At 37.9% G+C, this 23,459-nt stretch overlaps 1 protein-coding gene across 7 annotated transcripts in view; it reads left to right on the forward strand.

Annotated features, from left to right (window-relative positions):
• LOC134222603 (F-box only protein 11) overlaps positions 1 to 23,121 on the forward strand; it is a 61,371-nt gene extending 38,250 nt beyond the window's left edge. For all 7 annotated transcript variants that reach the window (XM_062701763.1, XM_062701774.1, XM_062701781.1 and 4 more), the window contains exon 7: positions 19,322 to 23,121. In XM_062701763.1, the coding sequence (XP_062557747.1) occupies positions 19,322 to 19,451 (130 nt within the window). In that variant the 3' untranslated portion in view covers positions 19,452 to 23,121. The remainder of the gene's footprint in view (positions 1 to 19,321) is intronic.
• The last annotated feature ends 338 nt before the right edge of the window (positions 23,122 to 23,459 follow it).

Raw genomic sequence — 23,459 nt, forward strand, 5'->3', positions numbered from 1 at the left:
TTATAGGCTCAGTTTGATTAATTTGAGGTCAACATTCCCAAAAAACCCGTATATCAAAAAATCGAAAAAAAAAATAGAAAAGTGTTGCACAAATAAATCGGCCACAAGGATTCGCCTGATGTTGGTTCAAAATTGCGAATATAAGGCCAATTTGATCATCAGCACTTTTTCGATTTCTTGTTTTGGATTTCAATAATAGCCAGAGGCGTTCTTTGGGAAAGTTGATCTTAAATAAATTGAAAATCGATTGAGCGAATACAAATTTTTGACGGGAATGTTCAATTACCATCATTGTTTGGTTAGAACTATTTTCGGTAAATACGTTTCTGCCATTTCGCAATACGTAATACGTTTCGTAAACACGTTTCTGCCACCTGGTGGAATCTTTTCAAAATGTCGCTTGTCGTTTGAATAACATTTTGCCTCCCACGTGTCAGACTATTTTAACAACAATGTCCTGTTAGACCTGTTAGACAAGGGGCAGCAGGGACTATGTCCAAGGGCTTGACGACCCCTCCCCATGGCCACTGCGAGTTAGGGGGCCTGCCTAGGATGTGGTGGGGTTTGACAGTGGGCTCTGTTAAACCTCTACAAAAAGCTGCATGTGTCCATAAGCAGGCCCTATCAAACCCAGTCAACATATGAACGTATATGGTGTCGTGTAGGATGCTGAAGTGCAGGCGATAAAGGTACTTTTCCACACAACATGTATGTATATCGTCTCTAATTTAGCATCTTGTATTGCACCATGTGCGATTTTATGTAGACTGGGAAGCGACCGTGTGCCGCTCAAAGCGCACAAGCCCAACACGAGTGCCAACCGGCACATCAGGATTAATACAAGTGAGATCCTGATTACGGTATATTGGTCAAGGCAAGTGACACACACGCGCGCGAAAGTAATGCAAAATAAACGACATGTAAAATGAACGTGTAGAATAGAGATAAAATAAGGGTTGCTGAATAACATTAGCTTTCCGATTACTATCAATTATTTTCAATTAATCCCGTTTCTTTTTTACTTTTCTTACGTTAATGAAATGATAACGCGGGCGCCTAATCCGAAATTCAAATGAACAATCGCTCACTTTGAGCGATTGATTGTTTATTCTCGCGAAGAATGAACAATTGAACAAATTAAGGAAATGCTAATACTGCTGTGTAGAAGTTTCATAGGTCACATCACTTTCCATGGTGAATCCCGATCTATGTTACTGATTACCCCACCCAACTAACACTACTTCCTTCCCGTGGTAAATGTGGTATGCAGAGGTATTCTCGGTCTCTAGTAGCAACAATAACCACACACTCACATTCCCTCCCTTTCCCAACTGACTGTAAGGACTTGGCCGGCGCCGTTATTGATCAACATTTGCGAGCTGCTGAAGCGTGCACTTCGAGAATAGTTGGTAAATCCCAAACACTATTCACTTGGATCGTAGTGCAATTTGCACCAGTTCTGATCAATCACGGAGTAGCAACCATTGATATGTACAGTCAGTCTAAGCTAAGCTAAGCTAAGCTAATGTCCTGTTAGACCTGTTAGACAAAGTTATATGACCTTTTAAGAGCTATAAGTTCGTTACACCTTTTAATTTGATATTGTGCTTCTGAAAAAGGTTTTGAGAAATTAGCCAAATTACAGAAATTGAGACACGATAGGAAAACACGGTTGGTTGTAAATTTGACGATCCACTGCTCGCAATTGTTCAATGGTCAATAGACGATGCAATTCCTTTGTTCTTATACAATTTGGGTACTAATGTTCATGGGGACCATAATATCGCAACTCCTGTATTTCCCTTTGCTCCAATATAAACTATGCAGTAAAGATAACTCCATTCTGCACTTCGTGGACAGCACACCGTTTATTGACAATTTGTTGAATAATCCGCTGTTCTATCCGCCTCTGCATCTATTTTTCAGAGAGTTCTTCAAGCTTTTTTTTTGGATAAGATTTTAGGGCCTCTTTGGTTCTTAATGCTACGTTTAGAAAGGGCAAGTGAATTGAACAAGTTGCTCGAATTTATTGAACGCGAATTGAACGTCTAAACATTTCCGTTCAATTCACTCGAACGAAAAAAATGACTTTTGTTTGTTTTTATATGTTTAACTTTTGTTAAGTCAATTGAATTCCCTTGCCCTATCAAAACGTTGCATAAGGGTTCTTTTCTTCGGGGTTTCTAAATCTATATATATAAAAATGAAATGGTCTGTGTTCGTATCCGCATAACTCGAAAACGGCTGGATGGATTTTCTTCATTCCTTCAAAAGATATGTTCGTTGTCGTTTCCGACGGGTTTATATGATATTTCCTCATGCAAAAATCATAAGTTATGTCGAGAAAATCGAGATAAAATAAAACTAAGAATCGTATGGGAATTTGGCATGGGCAGTTTACAACGCGCATTTTCGCCTACTATGCAGGACAACGTCTGTCGGGTCAACTAGTAGTTAATACATTTCAACCAAGTTATTGCTCTTCAATATTATCATTTACCAAATTGTGATCTACCTGTGACAAACGCCATCTAAATAACCTACTTAGAACCTCGTATCGATGTTAGTTCGAGTGTGTAGAATATAAACTGGTGGCTTCCCACTTTGGTTCCACCATGCGTTCGGAATCGTCAAATGTTCTTATCATTCCATCCAAACACATGTTTTTTTCTCCTTTAAGTGATTTTTTAATTTTAAAACCCGAAACCCTTCAATTGACTGTGGAATAGCCATCAATTATTTTGGCTGAATTTAAGTCAGTTCTGCTCGAACGTATAACTTTTTACTAGTTCTATCATTTGATAAAATAATGTATCTTGATATGAAACGTCATGTACTTTATTTAGTGTGGACTTGGAACATCATAACAATATCAAGTGGGAAAGCCTGGAAGCTAGGCTATTATGAATGCAAAGATCCATTTATTTATAAATCATGAAATTATTTCTGCTTCACCAGGCAAAACAGCATATTTTTTATCATTTTTTATACTGATCAAAACTTTGATAGATTAAAAGCAACAGTATTGAAATTTTCATTGAAATTTGTTTTTACGTGAAAAGGCGCTTATTTTTTTTTGTCGCGGTTTTGTTTTTGTAGTCGCGGATTTCGCGGATTAGAATTTGGTCAGCCCTGTAGTTGAGTGACGTGCACTCAAAATAATCTTCACGTCATATTTACCTGAAAATAAATGTTATTCTCATCCACCACCTTTTCACGTAAGATTGACCTGAATGATACGTAACCTCAAATTTTTTAGCTCTGACGAGTTACGTGAAAAGTCAGGTGAATCTGACTGGATTTTCCCGTACCAATGGCGTGAAAGTTTGAAATAGTTACGTGATCGATTAGGTGAAGCTGACGTGATTTCTACGTACAGATTACGTGAACTTTTAGTAAAAACTACATGATTACCGGTAAGTTTTACCTGGTATTCCAGTATGTCTAAAAAGCATTTTAAGTAAATTGTACTAGATTTTAAAATAAATAAAACATAAATCACTAACTGCCCACTAATTGGGGGAGTCATTTGCGTAATTTCGATGTACTTTATTAAGAGCCTTGCACATAGCATACGTTTGCGTTTGACAATTTTCCCATGAGAAATTTGTCAAACGCAATCGTATCATATATGCGGAGCTCTTTAATTCAAAGGATGAATCGATCACTACAAATTAAAAATTTAGTTTTTTATGTGAGCTGTCACATTAAATTGGATGCATAAAAACGTGAAAACTCCTTTCCCAATTAGAGGGCAATATTGAATATTGGAAATTTCAACGGACATACATTATGTTTTCTATTTATTATACACGTTTTAAAAATTGTCATTATAATTATTCTTAACTCTAAACATATATGAATTATCAATACGATGCAGTGATATGGGCTGGCTGTCGAAAACATCAATACCAATTAGCTCGACTAACTTGACCATATTTATGGCTGGATATGCTAAGAAATGTTCGTTGTATTGCCCTACGCGCCACATTTGTGCTATCAAATACAATGAACCCTCGTGTAACATGATTTCAACAATCTCATACAGATGTATTGCATCATTTTTAAACATAGTAACGAAATTTCCTTTTCGATAATTAGTTCCTTTGTAATTCGCGTAACTTGAAAGCATAACTTCATAATCTATTTGTATACTTAGTGGCTGAACTAGCTCACAGAAATATTCACGTAATCGAATATCACTAGCCTGAAATCCATTATTGGGTTCATTTTCAAGAAATGTGCCATTAATTGCATTGTAAGTGAATTGCAATGACGCTTTGACGCACAATGTGTAGCAAACATTTTTGCGTGAAGGCATTATATGTGCATGTTGTTTAAACCCGCGATGCTTGGCCTCATTTCTGAAGCACATCATTTTATACACAGGACCTGAATTTTCAATAACGGTGGGATAGTGAACCAAAAAATGATGTTTGGGTTTCAAGTCATCATTGAACAACTCAATGTATAATTTATGGTGCTTTTCTATGAGATGTCTGAGTCGTGAAAGATCATTTGAGGAAAAGGAAGATTTTAGACATAGTTCAACTAATCGAATTATTATAGTGCAAAACTTCCAAACTAAATCATGGCTGGGAACAAACTTGGCTACGATTAATGAAAAGTAATGTGTAAAATTGAGCATTTCACTTGACGTCATTTTGAGAATTACAGATTTCTGTTTTACGCGACTATTGAAATAATCTGATATATCAGCCATTCGTCTAAGCTCGTCGTTTATGCTTGTTTTGCTAATTTCTCTAAGAGCTTCGTTCAACTGCTTCAAAGTAAAATATTTGTTGGCATAAATACAATGATTCAAAATGTTTGTGAACCCGTACTTGCATACACCCGAGCTAAAAAGGTCATGCATCGGGTCGACACTTATGTTCTTTGTGACATGGAACGACGGTAAAGAATTAAACACTGAATTTCCGACAACTCCTGTTTCGCTTAATGAATTTGTTTGAACATCATATTCATAGTCTGATTTCCGTCTAAGACAATCAGTATGCTCAATAGTGTCTTTTTTCAAAAGTTCCTTGGGCCTTCTACAAATTCTACAATAAAATGTGGCATTGAACCCACTTGCGAATGATAGCATAGTATGCATGCCCAAATTGTACTTTTCATATGTAGCCCAAGTGTGAATTGTACAGCAGATGACAACATGGTATCATTTTGAGTTATTAGTAGATTGCTACATTCAGCCTGATGGTTTTCCTCGTCCATTATAACTTTTTTTTTGTGTGGTGATACATCGACGAGTACGACCGGATCAACATCTCTTTTTCTATCTCTGACTGGCGGAGTTGGTGATACTGACGGTAGATTTAACTGATTCTTTGCTCCATGTCCTTTGATATGTTTTTTGAATGAATGGTAGTTTGTAAATATCTGTCGGCAGGACAGCACAGTGCAATGGTATCGATACATTATAGGCACTTGGTGGTAGTCTTTCAAATGCTGGAAATATACTTCTGCCTCTTGGAATCTAGAAGTACATGATGTAATCATACAACCAATCATTATTACAACCAATATGTATTGCTGTCAGAAGTTGATCGCAGGTAAGTTTTTAGTTTGTTGATGCTTGCATATGATTCTCGTTCGGCAATGCCATAGATTTCGCTGCTGATAAAGTGCCAAACCAATTTTGAAATTTTAGAGAAAGGTAGGCCAAACACAGCGGATGCTTTTATTATAACATCGATTGCACGAGCCGCTGTTGGTAATTCGTAGTGGAAATCCTCGAAGTACACAACAAAACGTCCTCTAATGTCGTTCACATCTTTTCCCAGAACTACCAATTTGGGGACCAGAGGCAACTTCCGATTAGTGTAACTTAGATAGGTATCTTGTATCTTGTCAGAAGCATCAATCTCCGATTCAGCAAATATGAGCGTGTCTTCTTGTGAAACACAGATTGTGGGCTTGAAATGTGTTCCGGCCGAAATAGGTGGCAACACAGTACTGTGCCCCAAGAGTAAAGCACAATGCTTTGTATCTGAAAAAGAACGAGCATAACAAATTATATATACAATCAACAATATATGAGAAACATTATTTACCTTCGGGTGTGTCGTTGTTGGTAAGCAATTTGAGAATTTGCTCCTTAGATGGATCAAGAGCTTTCCTCGCAATGAACGCTGTGACACCTGGTTGCAACGCTTCAAGTTTCAGGATTTCATTCGACCCTCCACCGAATAGATGCTTGTAGTCAGTATCGATCTGTATTTAAATACAAGTAAATAAAAATATATGAGTACACAATGAACGTAGTGATATGAGAATTCAACTCACCAACTGATAACCGTATTGATTTTTGTAGTGAGGAAAAACCGTAAAAATCCTACTCGCGGTTGAGTTTGCTTGTAAGTAGGGCTTTCGCTTCGGTATGCTTAAAGGCCACTTATCGATTACGGTTGTCCAGGGTTCTTGATTGAGTATGAGCCATTCATAAGCTTGGATGCTTGCTTCATCTAGATGACTTACTGTTTCACATGACTGTGTACTTCGCTTGAGGCATTTGGCGTGTTGTACTTCTAGTTCCTCCGTCTTACGTTTTTTCTTTTTTAAATTGCTGACCTTGTTTGCAATTTTTCCACCATGATTTTTTCTATCACCTCCTCTGGCAATATAGTAGTTCTCCTTTAATAAAAGATAATGGATATGGAATATTTTAAATATGAAATGTCAAAATTTGATAGCTACTGGAAGCGCTAGAAATTATAATTTTTGTTTAGTTTAAAATATTTACCGGCCGCTCAGATTTAAACAAAGTGCAAATCGCAAGGCTGTAGGTTTTCAAATCTTCGGCGCTTAGTTTGTCTCGGTGGGTCAGGTCAGGTGATATTTGGCAACTATTCCTGCAAGTTGCAGTTGCTTTGCTTCGGATAGCTCACCATTCTGGGCTTTTGCATTGATGTCCTTACCTTCTTCAGACCGATTAAGTATTTCTAGAAGAACTGTACAGTTGAACGAGTTAGAACCACTGCGATCCGAAAATGCTTCTGCCGAAATCCTATTTGTGCTACAAGCAGCTACCTGTGGAGAACACTCTGGAACCACAAGATCACAATTGCTGACATTAGTGATAAAGTCACCATGGACATCACTTTCAGCGCAGGACGAAGTATTCAATGAACCTTGCTCCACAGCATATACAACAATTTGTTTAGAGGTTCCTGGTTGTGGAGTAATTGTTTCTTTCTCCGGGATTTCTGATATTGCTGACACAAGCTGAGGTACTGAATGACGAATTGCCGACGAGTCGAGTTGGCCAGCTACTTGACAAGTGGCTCTCGGCGGTTGGAAAGGGGTTTCCTGCTCGGGAGCTTTTTGCGATGCTTCTGTTAATTCAGTGAGAAAACAGTTCGGACTTGAAATCTCGATCGGTTCGCGATTTCCAGAGAGTGCTTGCGACAAGTGCTGTGACTGTCCTGTGTATAATTGAGGGCGAATCGTGGGTTGGCAAGCAACTTGACAAGTGGCTTTCAGTGGTTGGCAAGTTCTTTCCTGCTCAAAAGCTTTCGGTGATGTTGCTGTTAACCTAGGGACAAAATTGGTTGGACTTGAATTTTTGACTTTTGCGCGATTTCCAGAAAGTACTAGCGACAAGGGCTGTGCCTGTCCTTCTGTGGATATTTGAGGGCGAATTACAGACGAGATGAGTTGGCAAGCGACTTTATCATTGTTTTTGGGTGGTGGGCGAGTGATTTCCTGCTCGGAAGCTTCTGGCGATGTTACAGTTAATCCAGCGACAAAATAGTTCGTGCTTGGGATCTCGAACGGTGCGCGATTCCCAGAGAGCGCTTGCTCTATGTGCTGTACCTGTGACTGTCCTACTGCGGATACTTGAGGGTGAATCGCCGACGGGGCGAGTTGGTAAGAAACTCGACAAGTGGCTTTCGGTGGTTGGCAAGGAGTTTTCTTATCGGGAGCTTCTGTTGATGGGAGCTTCTGTTGAATATGCTGTTGCTGTCGCAATGTTGCTGTTAATCCAGGGACAACATAGTTTGGATTTGGAATCTCGAACGGTGCGCGATTCTCAGAGAGCGCTTGTGCTATGTGCTGTGCCTGTCCTACTGCAGATACTTGAGGACGAACCGCTGACGGGACGAGTTGGCAAGTCGAGTCGGGAGCTTCTGGCGATGGTTCTGTTAATCCAATGACAAAATAGTTCGAACTTAGATTCTCGATCGGTGCACGATTTTCAGATAGTATTAACGACAAGGGCTGCGATTGTCCTCCTACGGAAATCTGATTGATTGCTGGTGGGCTAAGTCGAGAAGTAGCTTGACCAGATGATGGCGAAATAATTCCTTCTTCCTCGGCTGCAGGTAATGTCGATTTCACAAAACAGTTCCCACTTGAAATGTCCAGTGGCACTAAAGCTGTATCGGACGCTGCGGCCTGAAAAATCTGTTTTTCTGTGAGTATGTCTGTGCGAATTACCGACGCTGTGGATTGACAGGGCGCTCGGCAAGAAACATCGACTGGTGGGTCAATGATTTCCTTCGGAGTTGCAGGTGGTTCCGCTGCAAAATCTTTGTATATGCACCAACTCACTAAGCGCTGTATAGCTGGCTTCTGTGGGAACAAAAAAACACACTTGAACGTAAACATAAAACGATAATTTTTCAAATATTCTTACATTTCGAGCTCTCCAGGACTGCAAGAGCTCGTAGTAGTATGATGAATCGAAATCAGTGTCGTCCAGATCCAAAAGTCGCAAATAATCTCTTAACTGTTCTTCAGAAATAGTTATAAGGCTTAGTATACCTATTCCAGAATCTAAAACAGAAATAAGTAATATTATAATTGATTTGCTTAATATAAACATGAATTACCGTCCAATTTTTGCAGTAAATTGCGTGGAAATTGCAAATCCGTCAGAAGGTTATTTATTAAATCCGCACTCGACGCCATTTTGATTTTTTTTCTTACGTGAATATCACGTAACGCAAGCTGTAACACTAACACAAACTCATTCAAATTGTGTACATACACACACAGTAGGGTGGCTCAAATTAGTATGGGAAAAACTTTTTCCAATTTTTTTGATGGGCCGCCCTCTTATTCGGTTCTATTTGATGCCCTGATGCTCTGGACAAAATTTCAGCCAAATCGGTAAATGTTTGGGTGGTGCTAAACTCGTTGGAAGTTTATATGCAAAAATGTATGCAGAAACATCCAAAAACTGTAAATTGCAGTTGGACGGCACAACTTACGAAGAAGAACTACGATACTCATTCAGATTATGAAGAATTTAATACAGAATGTTATGCAGAAAACCGCGAGAAGATTAGAGTTTTCCCTGCTTAGTTATTAGCATTTCTCTGAAGTGCGGTTTGAGCAAATTTCGTTTCTTTTACCTTTGAAAAGAAATAAATTCACCCCTACAACACTCCAGTAAAATGCTAATATCTTTGCCTAATAAACTCGAATCTTCTCGCGGTTTTCAGCATAACATTCTGTATTTAATTCTACAAGAACTGAATGAGTATCATTGTTCTTGATCGTAAATTGTGCCGTCCAACTGCAAATCACTGTTTTTGGATGTTTCTGCATACATTTTCCATATAAACTTTCAACGAGTTTAGCACTGCCCAAACGTTGACCGATTTGGCTGAAATTTTGTCCAGAGCATCAGGGCAACAAATAGAACCGAATAAGAGGGCGGCCCATCAAAAAATTTGAAAAAGTGTTTTTTGAGCCACCTTAACACACAGTTATATTCACCTTTTTTTTAGTAATTGTGACGTGAATTTCAGGTGAATGTTACTAACGTCAAGTAACAATCGACATTTCTTCCAAAAATATCAGTTACGTGATTTTTCAGGTGGATATGACATGAGGATTATTTAGAGGGATGGGATGGTTTCGTATAGATCTGGCATTTGCTAAGGAGGAAGTAAAATTGGCAACCGACAACTACGTGTTTCAAGTGAGTGTGCTGCCGCTCGGTGTTGCACTACCACAGTTATAATTTTGCGGCAGATGGAAAGAGACAAACGACACACTGCCGGTGGTAGCTCGATCGGAAATCTTTTTCAATTGTCCAGTTGTTTCTTAAGCCTTAACCAGAACTGCTGTCGAATTGTTGCTAAATGATCTGGTCCGACGTGGATCTGCTCGATGTGTACCGTTCGTATTAGCATTTCTATTATGGGGGTCGTGTGTGGCAGGATAAGTTTTTGATTCGATTCATCAGGTAGACGTGAATGACTGAGGCGTCCACCTGCACGCAAGATGTTGTCGCTGTAAATGGGGCTGAGAGGTCCTATTTTCTTGCATGGTACGTTCGATTTGATAACTAATGATTGGCGAAGTTCGCAGATGGTTAACCATTTGTCAGGTTTCGTTCCATTGTCTTCAACTTCAAGTTAGTCGCGTAGCGTAGAATCCATGCGATGATTCGTTGTAGTTTGCGGAAAGACTCATATTTTCCAAAAACTGGTAGTGCTTCTTCGATGATTGCTGCTGTTGTCACTGTTGTTGCTTTTAGCTCGGGCAACTCGTTGTCGGAAAGTTCGTCTGGCGATTCTATCTCGATGATCGGTTTGTTGATAAACTTGGAACCTTCCTACCACAGTCCGCTCGTGATGAAATTGATTGGTAGTCGGTCCCTCGAAATGATGTCCGCCGGGTTGAGATGAGTTCGGACGTAGTTCCACTGGTAGCTGCCAGTTAACCTTCGTATCTCTGCTGTGCGATTGCGAACAAAGATTTCAAGCTGGCAAGGATGCTTTTGAAGCCAAGCCAACATAAGCGGCGCATAATTCCTTACGTGGAATCGTCATAACATGAAGAAGTGCACCTTACCTTTGTCTTGCTGGTCAGCAGTCTTGATGTGGCTGTGCGATGTGGGTTAATGTTTCTGATGTACAGAAACAAGGGGCCCTCCTTAGCCGTGCGGTAAGACGCACGGCTACAAAGCAAGACCATGCTGAGGGTGGCTGGGTTCGATTCCCGGTGCCGGTGTAGGCAATTTTCGGATTGGAAATTGTCTCGATTTCCCTGGGCAATAAAAGTATCATCGTTTTAGCCTCATGATATACGAATGTAAAAATGGTAACATGGCTTAGAAACCTCGCAGTTAATAACTGTGGAAGTGCTTAATGAACACTAAGCTGCGAGGCGGCTCTGTCCCAGTGTGGGGATGTAATGCCAATAAGAAGAAGAAGAAGAAGATGTACAGAAACGCTCCATATGCTTTGGTTGAAGCGTCCGCAAATCCGTGCAGCTCGAACTGCACTGCACCATCGATGCTTGCTCAGCGAGGAATGGAAAACTGTCTCAGCGAGTGTAACGATTGTCGTAGCTCGATCCATTGTTGGCTGATGATGTCGTCCACAGGATTATCCAAATCTTGCTTGTTGCGCCAAAGTTGCTGAACTAGCAACGATGGCTGGCGAAAACAATCCTAACGGGTCGAAGAGTTATGCTACTTCGGAGTAAATTCAGCCAGGAGGAGCTTGATTGATTTCGCAGTCTTACAATGGCTTCAGTGTTTGTCGGTCTTGATTCGGGATGACGAAATGTCGTCTACATAGCAGTCGTTTTGATTATTTTGGCTGCTACAGGAAACTTCTTTCTTTCGTCGTCGGCGAGTTGAACTAAACTCTTGGTAGCCTGGTAGGGTGCAGATGCGGCGCCATTAGTGACGATTGTCAATGCTAGGACCTTCAAACGTTCGCTCGGGGATTCTCTCCAGAATATCCTTAGATAATGGGTGTCGTCGGGATGCAATCGAATTTGACGGTACATTTTTGCTACGTCCGCCGTGAACACAAACCTATACGTCCGGAATCGTAGCATTATGGCATACAGTTCGCTTTGTACCACCGGTTCCACCAATAGTACGTCGTTAAGTAATAAGCTGGATTAGGATGCTTTTGCGCTGGCGTCGAAAACAACTCTGCATTTGGTGGTATAATTGTTTGGTCATAGTACTGCATGATGAGGCATGTAGTATTTGTTGACGTTATGCTGGTGTACAACGCAGTGTGCCATGTTGCTGTAAACAAATCACAGTATGCAATGACTCTTCATGTCAGGGTATAAATAGAGAGAAACTGAAGTGAGGAGCTCATTCGTTATCAAGCAGTTGTAGTAGTAACATCAATAAACTAATAATTTTTAAACTTATCAAACCTGCTTGAATTATTTGACTGGTAGAACTCCCATAGGTTATGGGCCCAGTCACGGATCACTGAAGCTGTCAAGATTTAGAATCACTGAAGCTAGAATCCTTATCAAGTTCTACCATGTCAGAGAAACTGGTGTCATTTCCAAGGTTGAATGGATCCAACTATGACAACTGGAGTTTTCGGATGAAGCTTCTCTTGGTCAAAGAAGGATGTTGGAAGGCTATCAAGGAAGATAAACCTGAACCAGTAACGGAAGCATGGACAAGCAAAGATGAGCTGGCGTTGGCAACTATCGGATTGGCCGTCGAAGATAACCAACTTATCCACATTAAGAAGGCGAAGACAGCATGTGAAGCATGGGAAAACCTAGAAAAATTCCATGTGAAGCGGACTATGAGTACCAAGGTGTCCGTGATGCGGAAGATCTGTCAAATGCGCTTGGAGAAACATGGAGATATGGAAATCCACATTGCGAAGCTTACTGAACTATTTGAAAAATTGAATGACTTGGAGCCAGAGAAGATTTTGGATGATCAATGGCTCGTTGCGATCCTGTTCAGTAGTTTACCAGAGGAGTATGAAACACTTGTAACTGCTTTGGAGGCAAGACCGGATGAAGACCTAACTTTGAATTTGGCAAAAGGAAAATTATTTGACTGGTAGAACTCCCATAGGTTATATTTTCATGAAACAACCTCCTGGTTTTGCAGTGAAAGGGTCAAGAGAGTAGGTTTGCCGTTTAAAGAAAAGTATATATGGTCTCAAACAAGCTGCTAGATCATGGAACAACCGTTTACACAAGATTTTAGAAGAAGAAGGTTTCAAGCGTTGTGATGCTGATCGTTGCTTATACAGAAAAATGATGGGCGGAAGACATTGCTATGTGTTAATTTACGTCGATGACCTTATCGTTGTCAGTGAAGATGACCGTATGATTGAAGCACAGATGTCCTTTCAAGAAATTTTGAAATAAGTAGCTTGGGCAATGTGCAAAACTACCTCGGAATTGAAGTTGAACGTGATGATGCAGGGGATTACTACATTCATCAGAAAAAGTATGTAAAGGAAGTTATCAAATCAACAGGACTTCAGGATGCGAAAACATCGGCTATTCCATTGGATACAGGATACGGTAAACAGGAATCAATAGAAGAGTTGCTCCCGGACAATTTCGAATACCAGAGACTGATTGGACAGCTGCTCTACATCACCGTCAATACTAGACCGGATATATCTGCTGCAGTTTCCATCCTGAGCCGCAAGATAACCAAACCTACCAAAACCGATTGGAGTGAACTAAAACGAATAGTTCGGTATCTAAAAGGTACCATTGACCTCAAATTACGACTAAGCAACCATATGGACAAATCTGGACTTCAGGGATACGCGGACGCAGATTGGGCAGAAGGAATGATCGCAAGTCTACCGCAGAAGCCGAATTTGTTGCATTATCTGAAGCATCTCAAGAAGCACTTTGGTTACGAAGATTGTTGAAAGATATGGATGAAGAACAATCAATAATCACTTTATTTGAAGATAATCAAAGTTGTTTGCATATGTTAGAAACCGAAAAATTTAGTAATCGCACGAAGCATATTGACACAAGATATCACTTTACGAAGGACTTGAAGCAAACCGGCTTAATAACTTTCAAGTACTGTCCAACCGATTTACTAACAAAACCAATATCAAGAATTCGCATGGAGACTCTCAGGCAACTCTGTGGCTTGTTAAGAAGTTCCAATTCAAGGCAATCCAGCGTTGAGGAGGAGTGTTGACGTTATGCTGGTGTACAACGCAGTGTGCCATGTTGCTGTAAACAAATCACAGTATGCAATGACTCTGCATGTCAGGGTATAAATAGAGAGAAGCTGAAGTGAGGAGCTCATTCGTTATCAAGCAGTTGTAGTAGTAACATCAATAAAATAATAATTTTTAAACTTATCAAACCTGCTTGAATTATTTGACTGGTAGAACTCCCATAGTATTCTGGTCGCTTCGGGTCGCCGTTCGCTTCGTTGAGTTCTCGTTGATCTTCGAACGACCGTTGTGTCTCCCGCAATCAAATGCCGAATAGAAAAATGAACCCAGTCATGAAAATAAGCCACGCTCTGAACGACATCGCAAAGCGAGCAGAAACTGAGACAATAATGAAACGAACGGTATAAAACAAGTCCCATTTCAAGGAACCATCATCACTATTCGATACGACGTTAGGGGCCATCCAGAAACCACGTGGTCATATTTTTGAAGATTTTCAACCCCCCTCCCCCCATGTGGCTTATCGTGGTCATTTGGCAGACCCCAAATAAAATAAAACCTCCTACTGTTGTTTCTTTTGAGTAGCATTCTTGTACAAATTTCAGAATTGTTTTCAGAATCATCAATATTAGAAATAAATAATTATAAAATATTTTTTTTTTAATTGTTCGTTGCTAATATTGATTTATTCATGAAAATTTTGCATTTTTTCGTTGAACATTTTGATTTCTTTATGGAAAATTCTTAATTCATAATTGCAATTTTTGCTTTTACAAGTGCTAATTTATTATTATTGTGTGTATTATTGTTCTTTATTGGCAATTCTAATTTCATATTTTATTTTGGAAAATTTCTATTTTTTTCTCTACTAAAGAGATTTTCAATCCAGAGCTGGCTCATCTCTCAAAATTTCTAATTCTTCATTGAAATTTTATTTTGATATCGACTCGTGGAAGCCAATGATGCCATACTAAAAATATTTTCTCGGTCACTCTGATGGTTCTTTGGAATAATTTTCCAAGGACCTTCTATTCCACATCTCGAATATGCTTCAGTCAATGGTCCTTTCATAAGCGACTCCTAGAGAAATGAATGTATTATAGACCAATTATTATTTTGGAGTTCGGATTATTTGATTTATCCAATTAACCAACTTATGAATGATGTATGATATAATATCCCAGTAGGTTCATTGGGTTGATATGACTACCACTATTATTTATACAGTAGTAGACAGACTTTTTAGGTTATACAAAACGTCCTGGAAGTCGTAATGTTTGAACTACTTGATCATTCAAGTCCGTGAACCCAGTGCTTCTAAGGCCCTACAAAAACAGTTTGCGAACAAACCTCATAGTCATTGTGCAACTTGATGTTGACTCAAGATAATTTTGGGTACCTTGTCTCTTGGATCTCATGTTATTGAAAATTAGGATCATATGCTTATTTCATCAGATTGAGTATATACCGATGATGAGACAATGCAAATATCTTGATTGATCTGATAGATTCGTGGGCTGAACTTGAGAGCATTTTGAAGTACCTTGAGCATCTTGTATTCCTGAATATTAATCACTGGCTTAACGTTCAGGATGACCCATCTTATCTGACCACCCATCTGTTCAGAATGATTCAAACATTTAAACTTTATTTACATGCTCTTAGAATCGAAATCTTCCTAAGGTTTTGGATATCTGAGTTTTCATGGTCAGTCAAATTTGAGCTCCCATATTTTTTCGGTAAAGCCAATATCTAGATGAACAATTTTACTGAAGAAAATGGTGGCCTAGCTCTCTTTTGTGATTTTATAGACAATCTAAAACGCTGGGCATATATGACCCATCATTCCTGAAAGGGTTGTTGAGGGTTTGTTTTGGAATTTAATTTCAATTGTTATTATAACACTATTTTTTAACCTAGATTGTTTTAGGAATTGGAGTGTTTTTTTCTGGAACACGGCCACTTTTTTCATATCGCAGGAATCTCCTTAGTTCTAAGACCCTTTTATGAATTTAAAAAGCATGTTATTTAGAATTTTATGTTGATTTTTTAAATGCAAGCTTCTCTATGTCTTAACCTTTTTCATGCGCACTACTAGAATTTTGTGCATTTAGAACATTTAGGTGCATTATTAATTTTTTCGATCAATTATCCTAGCTATTCAATATCATAAAAACAAGGCTTCTTAAGCCTAAATTATTGCCTACATTTATTGCTTGGATTAATTTTAAATTCCAAGATCTTCTTAATTTTCAAGAATAATTATTCTGGAGTTGCAAGGGAAACTTTCCGGTATATTGATAAGAAATTCTTCGGAGTCTCCCCGGAAAATCTTTAGAATTTCAACGACATTTTTTTCCGAAATTCTGTGGAAGAGTTTCGAAAAATGTTTGGTAGAAATTTTGAAGAACTAGAAGAATCCGTAGAAGGATCCGAAATGCATATTTACGATGAAAATTCCAATAAACATCAAATTCCGAAGAATTTCCAGTATAAATTAGAAATAATTTCCAACTAACTTTTTACAGAATCTCTAAAGATTTTTTTCAAAATCCTAGGAAACTTTTATGAATCTTCAAAGGAAATTCTTCTAAATTTCCAATGGATTTTTTTTTCGTTTTCCAAAAGAAATTTTTAGAAATTTTCAGCTGTTTTTTTAATTTTTAAAAGAAATTATTCGGAATATGCCAAAATATTTCCGATGGAAATTCCTAAGATTTTCCAGTGGAAAATCGAAAAAAGTTCACCTGAAACACCAATCATGAATTTCCCGAGGAAATTCCGATGTTTTTACAAGTGGAAATAACGAAAAAATTGTACTTTTGTAGTACTTGTAAAGGTTGTACTTTTGAAGCATTTACAGTAGGAATTCCTTAAAAAATTAAATCAAAATTTTAAAGATTTTCTGATGTGAAAATTCCTTAAACTTTCTAAATCATTTCCTGTGCATCTTTGCATGGTAAAGATTTAAAGCAATTAGCTGAACCTACAAAGAAATCAAAATGACATCCCGAAGAAGAATGAATTCCCGATGAAATTTTGAAATGATTTCTGGTTCAAATTCAAAAAAACATGAACCTTGAGAATTCTAAAGATTTATTCTTTGAAAATCCAAAGAATTTTTTGAAGATAATCCATAGACTCTTCCGTGGAAATTCTAAATAATGCCTCGAATAAAAAATACTTGGAAAATTTAAAAAAATGTGATAGAATTCACAAAGAGCGTAAAAAAGTATTCCGAAAAATTTTCATTTCAAAATTCCAAAATTGAAAAAAAAATCAACGGAAATATCAAAGTGTTTCATGTGGCATTGGCTCCATATTCCAACTGGAAGTTGGTCTGCTTTTCAACTTAGTTTCCTCAGTTATAAATTGAAGGCTTTTATATGCCAGCCATTGCACGATAATATATTTTGTGTAGCAAGTACGATGGATACACTATACCTAGGGTGTCGAGAATGTTTCCCACCCGAAAACATCCTAGACAGAAACGAGAATCGAACTCGTCATCTCCGGATTGGCAATCCTACGCCTTTGCTCGCAAGGCTAACTGGAGACTGAACATTTTGAAGTGCACTCCTTAAAATGTTCGAAAAACTGAAGTAAATGTAAATGAAGAAGAATTTCTGGCGAAGGTTCGGAAGAACTTGTCGAAGAAATTCATTAAAATGTTTTTCCACCGAAAATTATATGTATTTCCCACGGGACTGTCTTTAATTTTCAGACAAAATTTTTTTTTTCTGAGTTTTAAGGAAAATTTTTCGGAATTTACACTGGAGATGTTTTGTTTTTTTTTTTTATTTTCAATTTGTAGCAAAATTTCCAAGCAAATTTTTTCAGAAAGAATTCTGAATGCCAGCACTTTATCAGGATTGTATGAAGCAATGTCAAAGTTTTTACAGGAAATTTCTTTACTTGATTTTTCCTGAATATCCACAAGAAATTCTTTTGAATTTTTTCTTGGATTATTTTAAAAACATGAACATTTTTCAAAATTGTAGCTGCAGTCCGCTGATGCAATAGTGTCGGCGGCGTGATGCCAAAAACCATCAAACCATTGTGGAAATTGAGACTGAATCGCAACCTGTTTTTTCGTTTATTTTTGTATGGATATAGGATTTAGGCTAAGATGGTCAAATAATGCAGATATGCATCGGCGTTGCGACTGACGCTGCGTTATCGATTTTTCTCGATGCACACCTACGTCTTTTTAACGCTGAGTTGAAAAGACGCTACGTGGGCATCGGCCCTTAGATGCGCTTTGCGTTTAATGATTAAATCATTAAATTTAAATGATTTGTATTTTTTTCACCGTTATTGTTATTCACCAAAAGTTTTTCGTGTAAAAAAACCACGTGGTTCAAGAGCAACACCCCCCCCCCCCATGTGGCTTATCCTGATCATTTTCCACCCCCCCCCCCCCCCCCCTCCCCCTATATATGACCACGTGGTTTCTGGGCGGCCCCTTACACAAGCGACATCACGAGAAGAACGAGACGATGCAATGCAAAGGAAAAGAAGTGCAAATAGCTTGCTACCACAGCAGCGAAGCGATCGCAGCTGAGCCGACACACCGACGACAGTAGAAGTGCAGTGCCGCACCTACTGAGCTATACGAGTATCCATATATCAGTTGAAAGGGTGAGAAATAAAGAGTTAGGCGTTCACTCGAAGAGGATTCTTCACTCATTCAGCCACTACGACAAAAGCATTCAGTGGTTTCAAAAAATACAGTAACACACATTTAGGCTCTGTCTCATTTCCCGAATTAAATTTAATTTTACTTAAAACTGACAGTTCGAAAATTTAAAAATCACCCGGCCATAAGAATGGCTGCGTGCTACTCAGCAATTCCAATAAGACATCGATCAAGAATGATTCGATATCTGTCAAAAGTAATCCTGCTCATCCAGCAGGGTTATTCGATAATTATTGAACTGTCACTTTTAAGTTTAATTTGAGTTTAATTATCCAATTGAGACAGAGCCTTAGAATTCCACACCGAACAACTTTAATAATTTGAGGAGATTTACATTAATTAAGATCGATAGGATATAAAACGTTGGATATATGTCGGTTTGGGACGGTATTGCCAACTGTATTAGAAACAAGGTCATATCCAGGATTAAGAATCGCCAAACCCTTAAATGCATTTCCAAAATCATCAAAATAGTTTCAGCCTGAAACAGAGATGATTCAAAACAACGGTAATGGTTTTAATCGTAAAAATTAGTTTTAGGTAAATTGAGATATTGCCAGTTAGCCAAGGGCCAACAATCTATCATATTTTCAATCGAAACATCATTAGAACATGATCCTTAGAAGTACAAGAAATGTGTCACCCGTGTTAAATAAATTCAGCACATTTTTGATGTTTTCATTACCCTTCATTCTCATTACAGATTCTTCTGTGATTGTGGTGCTGGTACACTCACCAACCAGTGTCAGCTGCAGGGTGAACCCACGCAGGATACCGACACGTTGTACGATTCCGCGGCGCCAATGGAATCGCACACTTTGATGGTAAACTAGGGACTTGTTATATTTATAATACTGTGTTAAAATACTAGTGAAATGTGTAAAGCAACAGTCCGGAAGCATGAGATTCACACACCCACACTCTCACATATACACACGCGCTTAGGTAAACAAAAAACACGTTGAAGAAATAGCATACTACACAAGGAACAGAAAACAGCCCTACGTAGATTCGAGGCAAACCCCGTATTAATAATAGTCGGTCATAATTCAAAATTTAAGAAAACACACAAGTTTAAGAAAACGACATTGACAAGTAAAAACAAAGTCGCCAAGCAGGATATAAGAATAAAAGTGACAGGAATTATGGCAAAACAATCCTGGAAGCCTAAAACTAATCGATATGAGAAAATAAAAAAAATCGAATCAGTAAGTAGCCAAAACATTCCGCACCTTGCGAGTCCCTATTGGAACAAAATTTAAAAGCAAAATATCATTCAAAACGTGGTCGCAGAAGGAACGAATCTCGTTTAATTTCAATTTAGAGTGTATAACGCGTGAGCTCCTTTCGGAATAATCCAAGAACCGACAAACAAATAGTAAAACAAAAAGTATGTTGAGGATCTTTAAATTGGTGTGTGTAGTAACAAGCGTGTGTAGTGTTTCCATTGTCCAGAACCATGTAGCTTCACGATGTACTTTGTTGTTTTCGATTGAGTTTCGATTTTTTTTTTGTAAATCAATAAGCGAACTGAATGGGGCGACCCCCCTGACCCAAGTTGCGTCTTCGTGACATGCAATTTGTAAGTATTATTATTATGTCAGAAGAAGAATAGTGTACCTATTGTGAAAAAATATATTTTGTTCGGAATCAAATTCTAGCGCAATAGGCGAATCCCACGTATTATACATATTAGTGACTGGTTTCCTTTGTTCTCGTGCGCGCTTAACGTTTTTTTTTTGTTCAAACTAATAAACCAATTGTGTATAGAAAGTGTAAATTCAAAGACGCATTATTAGGAAAAGTCAATAGAGCGCAAAACTGATATTACTGTGTATCTGTGTACTAATATTTATATTTTTAGTTTTAGTTAGGTGTTCCTATGTCCAGTTTCTGTGTTCTTTTAGCGAATCCAAATGTTTTGCCTTTTTCGTAGAAGCCGAATTTCAGATCATAATGTCCCCTTCTTAACTACTTTCTAAAACAGCTTTAATTGCGAGTGATCCTTATTTTAAAATAGTTTTCTATTAGTAAAAAATACAACTGTCGATTTATTTAGTGGCAAAAATTATGATTGTAGGTCACGCTGAAACCATCTTGATGCAGCATTTTGTCGATCTTTCGTTGAGTACTGGTTCGTTTTTGTCCATCATCATTCATCTTGGATGATGTTTCTCACATTCTTTTATGATATTAAGGAATTTCTTTCATTTTTGAAGAGTGTCTAATTCAAGTTATCTGATTTATGATAAAACAAATGAATCAAACGTCGATTTGCAAAATCTGATAGCATCGTCACCCAAAACCAATAAAATCAATAGGAAGCACAAGTAATTATTATCTGCCTAGAGATGTATGCACGTATTATCTGATTTTACAAATCAGCGTTTGATTCTTGATAAGCTAATGTAAGCCTTCCAATAAAAGGGATTCCTACATGCAACATTCGAGCAAAAGTGTAGTCGCACGCCATATTAAAATACCCACTTTGGTTAGTTGGTTTCATTTCTTCCAAGTTCACAAAGTCAGTTTAGTCAGACCCAAAGTTTACAATGAACCAGAAGCAAGAAGTATTCACCTCTTCTAAATACGTACATTTACTTCATCTACATTAAACTATCTTTTCAACTATCGTTATTAAATCGTTAATTTTGTATTCCAAAATCTAAACCATATTCAAACCAGATCAATTTCCAGAACTAGAACTTCTGCGTACTTCCATTAAAAAGAAAAACAAATGCAAAACGAACCAAGCTCAACACAACCCAACTCACCGAGAGAGAAACTATCAATCGTAGATTTCATACAACGAATCAAATCTAGAAACGTCGATTGAAGCCAAATCATACCATGTTCTCGATACTTTCTAAGGGTCTGTCTCATTTGGAGAATAAAACTTAAAAGTGACAGTTCGAAAATTTAAAAAAATATCCTGTCATAAGAATGGCAGGCGCTACCCAGCAATTCCAATAGGACATCTACGAAAAATGATTCGATATCTGTCAAAAGTAATTATGCTCTGCGAGCAGGGTTATTCGATAATTATTGGAATGTCATTTTTAAGTTTAATTTCAGTATAATTCTCCAAATGAGACAGACCCTAAATCTTAGTTTCGAATGTTACCGCAACCTTGCGACAACCCACACAACAACTATTAGGAAAAACAAAATACGGTTACTTAATTCTCATGCAGCCCATGTTCGATTCCGTAATTTAAAACAGTGTGTCGTATTGTGATTTCGATGTGGAGAAATTATTGTGGTTCATTACTTGTTCGTGCGTGGGGCTGGGGCGTCACGCAGTTAATAAGGCTCTCTTTTTATTAGTAAAATGCAAACTAGAAACAACCTTATCATCAGTTTTGAAAGATTGTTTTGATAATAAACGTGCGATCTATAATGGCTGAAGTTGGTCTCAGAAATCAAATTTCGGTATTTTCTTTTTCGTACACTAGAGCGCAATGAAAAGGCTATGCTCACAACAAAAAATATTTTTTCTGACGCCTGTGCGGACAATTTTTTTATAACAATTTCTATCCTATTGTGCATGTGCGAAGTGGTCTTACCTGATTCCCATTAATTACTCGATATTTTCAAAATTACGTACGAAAATCACCAAAGTTTTGTCTAAAAACAAGTTATGTCTAGTAACGCAATACCGCGGTGCAACTACTTGTGGAAAATATAATAAAAGAAGATCCCTCTTTTTATTTCATTCAATCTAACAAATTTGAGCTGGCTTTGTTCCTCTCCTTTTAGTATATTCCAAAATGTTGAAATGTGAATATTCAATCGTACGTTTTTGCCCAAAAAGAATCCCTATACAGTCTTGTACTCGCAAAACAAAGCTATAAACAAAACCAACGCCAGAGTATTCTCCATTTATTTTCCGAGTAACATGTACCTTGAATATTCAAACAGAAAAAAAAAGCTTATTGTAAATGTAAATCTGTTGGTTCGTACGTCGAAGGACGACGCACTTCGTATACTGTGTCCCAGTGCATTTATCTGTGTTACAGGTTGAATAGATGTTTATGTTTTTTTTACACACGCGACACACATTGTATCGACTTTTAAATAATATTTGTTTTACTGTGTATTAATATGAATGTGTTCGAATCGTACCATTAGCTGCTTATTTTAGCGCGCGAGATAGCATTAGGAAGAAAAACTGTGTATTTTAGGTATTATTGTACTTTCTTACATATGATTTTGTTCGATTGTCTAGAATCTTGGCAAGTAGCTCGTACGTAACCGATCACTCATCATCACGCATTGTGACGTTTTAATAGGTCTATTATTTCTGTGGTATATTATCGAGCTATCACATTTGTACTGAATCAAAACACGAGAGTTCTAGTGAACGACACATAATTAGTGTAATTGGAGCTATATTCTATAGGAATGCAAACCAATGACATTTGTACATTACTGTATATTGCACTTTTCCGCGCTGATCTTAAACAACTACATAAACATATGCTTTTTGTACAATTTTTATAAGTTCATTTTGTTTTATTTCTGCATCGGCTTGATTGTGTATCATTTCGTTTTATGGAAAGAAATATTCCTTGTGTTCTGTTGGTTTGTAATTATTACTTCATTGTGTAGTTTATTTGAGTTGCTGGGAATCTTTAGTTCGGAAATGTTATCACAGAGAACAGACGTTCATCTTCATTCGCGTGCTTGTGTAAAAGTTTGTACTGGTCATTTTAAAGTATGTCGTTATGCCCCCGTTGCGCGGTGCCAGTGTGCTGATAAATATGGTTAAAATTTGACGTGTTTTACTTTTTAGCGCTAGTGATCATTCCGAATTGCTCCTAGGCTCGCTCCTAGGTGGC

This window comes from Armigeres subalbatus, chromosome 1 (assembly GCF_024139115.2).
Source record: "Armigeres subalbatus isolate Guangzhou_Male chromosome 1, GZ_Asu_2, whole genome shotgun sequence".
Classification (NCBI taxonomy): Eukaryota; Metazoa; Arthropoda; class Insecta; order Diptera; family Culicidae; genus Armigeres; species Armigeres subalbatus.